We start from the raw sequence: 10,159 nt of genomic DNA on the forward strand, positions 1-10,159 counted from the left end.
GTGGGCTTCAGAGGTAACTCGTGTCCACAATTGAACCCAATGTTTGGTTTGCAAGGACTTGCCTCCTTCAGGTACTACTGGCCTTCCATGGACTGTGATCCCTGAGAAATGGATTTGTGGAATGCCCTGCTAGCCTTGCAGAATTCAGTGTCTTGGACATAATATTGATCTGAATTCTTTAACTCCCTTTCTTATCCATGGTGGCATCTCTTTGGAGGAATGTGGCCTCTGTGGGGGAGACTCATTCTGGTGTCTCTTTTTCTTTTAATTTTTATGCCTCTTCCAAAAAGCCTGAGAGGTAGGTGCTATCATTGGCCCTATCAGGCTCAGAGAAGTAGTCACCTGTCAAGGTCACACAAGGAAAGAATAGGGCTAGGACTCCTATCCACATCTTAACTTTGCCCTTGCCTGCCGAGTCGTCCCTCCAGAAAGGAAAACTGAGACCCAGAGAGGAGAAGGGATTTGCCTGGGATCACTACTAGCTCACACTGTCCCCGAGCCACCATCCATGGGCACGTGCCTTGCCTCTGAAATGTGATTTCAGACACTGACCTCGCTCCACCCTCCAGTTTTACGTGGCCAAGCTTGGTCTCTCTGTCCCCAGGTACTTTTCCCACTCTCAGCTCCCACCCCCCAGCCCAGCACAGGGCAGCCTGTTGAACACTCAGTGCCCTTCTTACTGCCACCCTTGTTAATAAACAAACATTCCAAATTTTTTTAAAAATTAAAAAATTTTTAAAAGCCGGGAGAAAGGAGAGGCCCAGGCTGGCCCTAACACAGCTGCAGGCTGGTAATCAGGATTAGGGGGATCAATACCTGCCAAGCCTAGATTAATCCTCAGTTCCACCTCGTCCCCTTCCAAAAAAGTCAACAACTTCCCCATCTCTGCTTTCTTCTCTGCCCTTTGGCCCTCCCCACAGGCTCCCAGCCCAGCAGCCTGGGACTCTCTGAACAAGATGCCAGTGCTGAGAGTGCAAACCTCACCCACATCCACTGCCCGAGGTGAGAAGCCCCCAGCAAGTGCCCACCACATGTCATTTCTGGGTCGGCCCTCCCAACCTGCCCAGGCCTCACTCAGCACCCATCTGAGGCTCACATCAGAAATGGCAGGGACCAAGCTCAGAGTTAACGTCCCACTCTGATGCTCTCCTGACGGCCACCTAGGCCCAGTCTCAGAGCCCTCTGCTCACCAGAGGTGGCTCCATCAATATTCTCCTGGTATCACACTCAGTGCCAAGCAGTTTTCCATCCCAGCGTCTGCCTGAGACAAGCTTCCTGATGCCAATAGGTAATCCTGTGTCCAATGCCAGTGCCAAACTCAGCACCCATTGGGGCGAAACTTGGTCCCCACGCGGCCCCCAGGATGGGCTAGGCTGGTCAATAAGGGGAGGAAGGGAGGGGTTCAAATCCAGCTCCCTCACTCAGGCCTTCAAAGAGGCATTCATCTCATCTGCACAATGAGGATGATGATGAACTAGCCCAACTCTTATAAGGGTTCAACACAGACTGACTCTTCCTGCATACAAGTACTCAACCAAGGGTAGCTGTCCTTGTCACTAAGGAAGAATTCCAATGAAGACAGGGCGGCAGAGCCACCCATCCACTCACAGCATCCCAGGGCCCACCTCTATCCCAGCACTGGAGGTTACCCAAATCTCCCTGCTATGGTCTCTCTGCCTGCTAAGAGGAGCCCATGTCTAACCAGGAATGGCCCCTAGAGAGGACTTATCATACCTTCAAATCTGACCTTCTCTTCCCAAATGCTCCCTTTCCACAAGTGGAGAAACCAAGACCCAGAAAAGGTGGAAGCAAGAATGCACAGTAATAGAGACAGGAGTTCAAGGCCCCTGGTTTAAGGACCCCCCATAACTATGCCCCTAGGCACTCTGTTTCCTGTCCTCCATATAACACATGTAAAATGGAAAACATTTAGCATGATCATAGAAATGATACAATTAACCCAGCAGATCCTGAAGGATCCAGTAGGGAAGCAGCAGGGTTCTTTGGAATATATCATCCTTGACAACAATCCAGATATTTCAGTCCCCCACTGGTGGTGGTTATTACTATTTCCAAGACCTGGACAGTCCCTCTGCCAACAGACACCAGGAGTTACTGTTCTCCAGTTTGGTGGAACGTTCCACTGAAATGTCACTCTGGAATCCTACCCAAACCATTTCCCAACCAAGGTGAGCTGTGGAGGTTCTATGGCCCCTCTATGAAATTTGGATAAAGATGTTTGGGCACCAAAAGATAACCCTTTGCCCAAGACAAAGGCAGCTCAGCATCTGCAGGCAGGGACAAGTTCAGGATCCTGCTGTGCTCTCCACACATGTCCACACCCTGGAACTCCACATCCACAGACCCTGTCCTTCCTCATCCCCACACCATGTTCCTGGAATCTCCCCTTGGTCTCACTCCAATACCCTCAAATCCAGATCGTCAGATATTTCTCTCTTGAGACCTCCAAATCCTTCATTTTGGGGTTCCTCCCATGCTGAGACCCCAAATCTAAAACTCAGAGGCATTCCTATGCAGATTCACTAAAATCTTCTGTCCTGGAATTTGTCTACTGCCCTTCCAAACTGACAACCCTGAGATCCCACCTGCTGAGGTGGCACAATTTCAGTCTTAGGGCCCACTCCTTGTTAATCTGATCTGGGGCTCCTCTCCTTCCTTGCTGGCTGTGTCCCAGACTAGGCGGAGAGCATGTGGGGGGTAGGTAGAAGTAAAATGAGACAATTATATAATCAGCTATAAAGTACCCCCTCCTCTCTGAGTATATAAAGGCAAACTACCCAAGCCCTCACCATCTGACTGCCACTCTCACTGCCATCATGCTGGCCTCAGGGCTGCTTCTGGTGGCTCTGCTGGCCTGCCTGAGCGTGATGGTCTTGATGTCTGTCTGGAGGCAGAGGAAGTTCTGGGGGAAGTTGCCTCCCGGGCCCACCCCATTGCCGTTCATCGGGAACTACCTGCAGCTGAACACAGAGCAGATGTACAGCTCCCTCATGAAGGTGTCTGGAGGCACAGAGAAGGGTGGGATGCGGTGGCAAGGGGCTGCCTCTTTGGACCAGAGCTTTGGGGCCTGGGATTCACCAGTTTAGATCAGAATCCTGGGAATGGAGAGTTTTTGAAGCGTCAATTTCAGAGGCTTACCCAGGAAAGACCAGCTCTTGGGATCTACAGCCCCTCAGTGGTCATTAGCTGGGGAAAATAGTACCAAATATGGGAGGTCAGGGCACAGCGCCAGGTCAGAGGTAGACGCTGCTTCCTGTGACCTCTCTTACCCACCCCATCAGCTCAGAGAGCGCTATGGTCCGGTGTTCACGGTTCACCTGGGGACCCGGCGGATCGTGGTGCTATGCGGACAGGAGGCTGTGAAGGAGGCTCTGGTGGACCAGGCTGAGGAATTCAGCGGGAGAGGGGAGCAGGCCACCTTCAACTGGCTCTTCAAAGACTATGGTGAGGCCCCCACCCCCAACGCCCTCCAAATTGTGTACTGCCCTCCAAATTGACAACCCTGAGATCCCACCTTCTGAGGCAGCACAGTATCAGTCTTAGCGCCCACTACCTGTTAATCTGTCCTGGGTTCCCCCTCCTTCCTTGCTGGCTGTGCCACAGGCTAGGCAGAATGCATGGCTGGACAGATACATCAGGCAGCCCCAGACTTCTCCCAGGAGACTTACACAGCCCCCATCTGGTCTCCTTTCCTCTCTCTCCCTCTGTCGGTCTCTAACATGGCTCAGAGTTTCTGTGCCCCAATTCGGCCCCCCACTCCCCATTCGTCGGTGTATCTGTCTGTCTGACTTCTTGGCCTCTCACTTCTGATTCTTCCAGTTGGTCTCTCTATCTCTTTCTGAACTGCTCTGGCTCTGAGTTATCTGTCTGGAGCTCTCGGTCTTTATCTCTCTGCGGCTCTCTACCTATCTTTCTCCTACTCCCCCTTTCTCAGCCCCGCCATCCTCAGGGAACCCCCCTCGGGGCCTCACCCGGCCTCTTCCTGCTCTGTGCCCACAGGCGTGGTGTTCAGCAACGGCGAGCGCGCCAAGCAGCTCCGGCGCTTCTCCATCACCACGCTGCGGGATTTCGGCTTCGGCAAGCGCGGCATCGAGGAGCGCATCCAGGAGGAGGCGGGCTTCCTCCTCGAAGCCTTCCGGGACACGCGCGGTGAGCCGGGGTGGGGAGGGGCGACCCGGGGGCGCGCGGGTTGGATTATCCTTCCGGGATCCCAGTTTTGGGGGCTGATCCCGGGAATCTGGCTTATCACCTCCGTATCCTCCTCCTTGAATTCTCAGACTGGCTTCAACCCCTGGCCAGAGTTGACTCTCTCTCCTCCCAATCCCCGTGTCTGCCCGCCCCCTCCCTGCCCCAGGCGCCTTCATAGATCCCACCTTCTTCCTGAGCCGCACCGTCTCCAATGTCATCAGCTCCATCGTCTTCGGTGACCGCTTCGACTACGAGGACAAAGAGTTCCTGTCATTGCTGCGTATGATGCTGGGAAGCTTCCAGTTCACCGCAACGTCCATGGGGCAGGTAACCCGTCCCAACCCGGCCCTATCGCACGCTAATCCTTCCTCCACTCGGAGACAGGCGCCCCAAAGCCCCATCCTCGCCAAGACAGAGTCCTCGCAAAACCAGCCCCCACTTTTGGGGACGGAACATTGGCACCAGAACCCAGGACAGGTGCCCCATACCCACCTGCCAAGAGCACTCTCAAGAAGCATCTCCTCAAAAGAGAGCCTGCACAGGTGCCTCACTTGGGCAGACATTTCCAACCCAACTTATCTCAACGTCCAGCACCTGCCTTGTACCCATTCCATATGAATATCTTAACACCCTACAAGTCACCACACCCACCCACCTCCTGAATGCCTCAAAACCTGGTGCTACACATTCTAGTCCACTAAAATCTTTTGTCATCTACACAAGCCATTCCACCACAATATCTAGACAACTGCCTCATTAAATACCTAAACACCTGTATAGGATCCCAATAAAGACCCTTAGACACCTCAACACGTGAGCCAGTTTTTTCCAAAGAAAATCCTTCGGATGCCTAAACACACCACCCCAGCCCATCTGAATATCTAAAACACCAGGGCAGGTGTCCCACCCCATACCCTCAAACACCTAACAGAGGTGCCTCCTATGCAGCCCAGCTGAATAGCTGAACATCTGAACAAGTATCCACAAAACTAGCCCCACCTTATTCTTGAACACCTATGCAGAAAGGCCCAATTCAGGGCCCCTAAATATCTAGACAGGTGTCTCCAATCCAGCCCCATCCGCGTTCCTAACCACCTAGATGTGACCAACTCAAACTAGTCCCACCTGAATAACCTGAACACTTGAACAGGTATCTCCCAACCCAACCTCACCTGAATGTGTGCCTAGAGCCATCTCACCTAATGTTTTGGACAGGTGTCTCCTCACTTAATCTACTGGAAAACTTAGATCTATGTTCCCGTCCAGCTCCAACTAAAACACCTGGACAGGTGTCCTTAACCCAGTGCCTTCCTTGCCCTGAGATAAGTTCCACTCCCTCTGGATCCTGCCCATGGTCAGCTGCCCTTTCCTTCCCTCCCTCTCTCCCCCACCCCCAGCTCTATGAGATGTTCTACCCGGTGATGAAACACCTGCCGGGACCTCAGCAACAGGCTTTCAAGGAGCTGCAGGGGCTGGAGGACTTCATAGCCAAGAAGGTGGAGAGGAACCAGCGCACACTGGACCCAAACTCCCCACGGGACTTCATTGATTCCTTCCTCATCCGCATGCAGCAGGTTAGCCCCTTATCGTAATAATCCTCACAATCCCAATTACAATTCACCATCGTTGCTCTATCTACCTCCCCATGGACAGGACTTGTGCAAACAGATCATAATAGCAAGCCCTCCTCTAGCACTGCCATGTGCCAGGTGCCATTTTAAGCAAGTTGCCGTATGTGCTTGTTTAACACTCACAACAGGTCCACAACGGAGATTTTATGAGGAACCCCATTTTACAAATGAGGAAACTGAGGCCCAGAGGCCCAAACCCTGGTCTCTCTGACTCTCAGGCTGGTGCTCTTAGCCACCCCATGCTCTCCTACCTTTGGCATTGGTTATCAGATACACCTGTGTGAGCGCGTGACCTGGCTTTGTACTGTGACTTTGGAGGGTCCCCACCCTCCATCTGGACATCTGTCTCTCACCTGTGAAGAAAGGAGATGAGGCTTTATGGAATCAGAAGTTCAGGGGGAAGGAATCAAGGGAGAGGAATTCTCCATAATAAGCTTCAAGATTTCTTTATGAAAAGCACAGGCTGTTGCTAAAAATTCTGGGTCTGAGGAAAGCTGTCTGTCTTTATCTCTGACCCTCTCTTTTGCCTCCTCTGTCCCTCTTCTTTCACTCACTGTCTCTCTCTTTCTGAATATTCCTACCATAAAAAGACAACTAGGGCTGATATTAAAGGACAGAGGCAGGCAGTGTGTGAGGAGGGCACAGCCTACAGGCTGGGCAAAGGCCCGGAGCCCGGAGAAGGCCTCTGCAGCAAGGGCCACTCTTCCCCCCTCTGGTCTGAACAAAATGAGAATTCAGGGATCTAAGGGAGGTGGGTCCAAAGGAAACCCCCAAAGGGCTCTGCGGGAGTGGGGACCTGAAGTGTCCTCTCCCTGCAGGAGCAGAAGAACCCCAACACGGAGTTCTTCTTAAAGAACCTGGTGTTGACCACGCTGAACCTCTTCTTTGCGGGCACCGAGACCGTCAGCACCACCCTGCGCTATGGCTTCCTGCTGCTCATGAAGCACCCGGATGTGGAGGGTGAGGCCAGAAATGGGGGCCCACAGACCCTCCCAAATCCTCTGACCCTGCTGATGTCCCCACCTGCCCCAAATCCCTGGACCCTCAGACACGGCCTGCAGTCCAGTGACACAGTGACATTCACCTGATGGGCACAGGTCAGATGTTGGTAACGTCGAACCATTTGGTAAATAGCCCCTGTGCTGAGCCCACTAGATGTCCACTGCCCGCTGCTCTGAACCTGCCCCCAAGCACCTGACACCCCTCGACCCACCTATGATTCTGGCATGACACTGTTCACAGGACACTGCTCCAGCAGTGGTTTAGCTGATGCCCATTGTGACTGCTCTCCGCCTGCCATACCAGTTTAAATATTCTGACTGGCACCCCTGCAAGGAGACCCCTAGATACCTGAATGTATGCCCTCCTCTCCCAGCCAAGGTCCATGAGGAGATTGACCGGGTGATCGGCAAGAACCGTCAGCCCAAGTTTGAGGACCGGGCGAAGATGCCCTACACAGAGGCAGTGATTCACGAGATCCAGAGGTTTGGAGACATGATCCCCATGGGCGTGGCCCGCAGAGTCATCAAGGATACAAAGTTTCGGGACTTCCTCATCCCCAAGGTACTGCCCCCACCCAGCCCAGAGGGTCCTCCAAACTCCATATCCCCCTCAACCTTGCCAGCCCAGGTCTCACTCCCTCCGTCAAAGGCTTCCCCCAACCATCCCCTCTCTTCAGTTTTCCCGTGCTGAGACCCCTTAATCCCTGGGTCTCCTCCAGTCTCCTGCCTCAATAGACACAGACCCCAAACCTCCTGTCCCAGAGAACATGAACCCATATTCCCCAAACTTCCATAAAACCTCTCTCTTAGAGGGCCCAACTGCCATGCCCTCCATTTCTCTTCACCTTGGGCCCTCTCATTCCCCCTCTCATCTACACCTTACCAGGTGCCCCTTCCTTCCCCCACCAGGGCACCGAAGTATTCCCCATGCTGGGCTCTGTGCTGAGAGACCCCAAGTTCTTCTCCAACCCTAGAGATTTCAACCCCCAGCACTTCCTGGATGAGAAGGGGCAGTTTAAGAAGAATGATGCCTTCGTGCCTTTCTCCATCGGTAAGAGACCGCTGTCTGCTGCCAGGCCACCACACACTACCAGGGGCCTCCCTAACCCTAGCTCCCCTCTCTGGCCTGAATCCAAGTATCTTTCTCCAACTCAGAAGTCCCTCGTAGAGTCTACCCTTAAGCCACCCAGCTTCAACCCCCATCACTGCCAAGCAACATGTACCTGCACCCAGGCAAAAGGGAAGGGTTAATCATACCCATATTAGAGATGTGGACAATGAAGGCTGTATGATGTAGAAATTTCTGCAAGGTCACATAACAAAATCTCCAGATTTCTAGGGTAATGACAGCATAGCCGCCCTATTTAAGGGTGTATTTGGGGAGAAAAGGCAGCTAAAGTTCCCTTTGCTCTACCCTGGTGGGTCTTAACCCTATCTCACCTCCTTGGGAAACTGAGGCTAAAAGAGGATTGGAGTCTCCCCTGAAAGTCTCTCAAGTCACAATATCCTTGCTCGGAGGACAAAGCTAGGGGTGGGTAATGAGGAGAACCAGCAGTAAAGATTGCGCCTCACCTCTGCCCTTCTCACCTCCCTCTTCAGGAAAGCGGTACTGTTTTGGGGAAGGCCTGGCTCGAATGGAGCTCTTTCTTTTCCTCACTGCCATCATGCAGAACTTCCGCTTCAAGTCCCCGCAGTCACCCCAGGACATTGACGTGTCCCCCAAACACGTGGGCTTTGCCACCATCCCAAGAAGCTACACCATGAGCTTCCTGCCTCGCTGAGGAGGGCGGAGCCAGGGCAGGGCTGGTGGGGTTGGGTAGAGGGCGGGGCTAATGGGGGGGGCGGGGTTGAGGAGAGAGTACCAGTTAGGGTGAAAGGCAAGAGCTGGGCAAGAGGTCAAGAAGAAGCATGGCCCACCCTGCCTCTTCACCCTGACAGAGACAGATCTTTCAGGCTGCGGTGGGTAGAAGGGAGCTCTTACAGCTGTACTGTGAATAACAATAAAAATAACATTATTATTTATTGTGCAAGGACTTGGTGTCAGCTCTATGCTAAAATCTTTGCATGCTCACCTGCTTAATCTTCACAAACCTGGACGATGGGGAACATGATCCATGCTCATTTTGTAGTTGACAAAAAGTTTAAGACTTTATCCAAAGTCTCACAGGACATGAGCGAGAACTTAATCCCAGATCTGTGCAGGATGGCTAGACTTAGCCCACAGTCCTTAGGACAGATTCTGACAAGGCACTGCTTGATCAAGTAAAAACCAAAAAACACCAGCTTATATTGTGTGATGACACCAACTGGACAACTCCATCCACGGGACCATCCCAGAGCCCTAGCGTGTCCCTGGTCTACCTTCTGTACTCATCTGCCCATTCCCTGAACCTTGGATGCCAGGGCGTATCCCGTGGACCCAGCAGGTGAGGCCACTGTGTTGAAAGTGTATTCAGAGGGGGAAGGGGCCAGAATGAAGCAGTGGAGCAGGGAAGCACTTTTCATGAGGTCTTACCACGTTTATGCATGTGTGCACATCCATGTACACAAGCTACTCAAGTTTCTCCTGAGTGTATGCATGAACTCATATTCAGCTATGGGTTAGAGCAAGCTAGGAATCTCTGAATCACCTGCCCCACTCTCACATAAGTTGGTGGATCTCCCCTTCGAAGTGGCCTCTTTAAGCAGTGCCCAACCTTCACACCCATACCAAGCAAGCTTAGATTTCTGTGTTTCTCAAACCAACTGGTACACAGACCCTCCCTCCACACCTTTCCTCACTTGAAGGATTAGTCATTGAGATCAAGTGAGGGTAAATCTGGTCCCCTGAGCCCTGCAGTTTTCAGAACATGCTATGATGCTCATGTTTCTCAATTTGTATTTTCTGTGCTTTGAGCTTGGGTTCCACGAATTAGCAGCTCCTGTTCTTTGAAGTGGGTAGGGCAGGGAGGGAGGATTGAACTACAGGGTTATGCCCTGCATTACTGCAAACACTATTTTATAACCCGCCATCGGAGTCAAACTACACCACCCATGTGTACATCCCTTTAAGAAGCTTCTTAAGATCTCAAAAGTTTACAAAAACTGTTTTTATAAAAAGTCATAAAATTGTCAAATCATAAATCTTCAGAGTCCAGAATTCAGAAACTTAGGATATATGGTCCCCTTAGGTGAGGGTATTTGAATCACCGATACTTAGCACTATTGGTGCCCAGAAGATTGGCCCCCAAGCTTATTCTCAACATATCTTTTGGAAATGCATTTCCAGCCTCTCCAAGGCAGGAAATATCCAACCTCCAACCTAGACAGTCTTTCTGA

The 10,159-nt window shown here is 52.1% G+C and overlaps 1 protein-coding gene across 1 annotated transcript; it reads left to right on the forward strand.

The window, feature by feature from the left end:
• The first annotated feature begins 2,793 nt into the window (after nt 1–2,793).
• Nucleotides 2,794–8,867, forward strand: LOC143659140 (cytochrome P450 2A13). The gene is made up of 9 exons (XM_077131785.1): nt 2,794–3,017; nt 3,303–3,465; nt 4,021–4,170; nt 4,376–4,536; nt 5,607–5,783; nt 6,659–6,800; nt 7,216–7,403; nt 7,751–7,892; nt 8,441–8,867. Exons 1-9 carry the CDS (start codon nt 2,838–2,840, stop codon nt 8,620–8,622), a joined length of 1,485 nt encoding a protein of 494 aa, XP_076987900.1. The 5' UTR covers nt 2,794–2,837; the 3' UTR covers nt 8,623–8,867.
• The last annotated feature ends 1,292 nt before the right edge of the window (nt 8,868–10,159 follow it).

Source organism: Tamandua tetradactyla, chromosome 16 (assembly GCF_023851605.1).
Source record: "Tamandua tetradactyla isolate mTamTet1 chromosome 16, mTamTet1.pri, whole genome shotgun sequence".
NCBI classification, from domain to species: domain Eukaryota; kingdom Metazoa; phylum Chordata; class Mammalia; order Pilosa; family Myrmecophagidae; genus Tamandua; species Tamandua tetradactyla.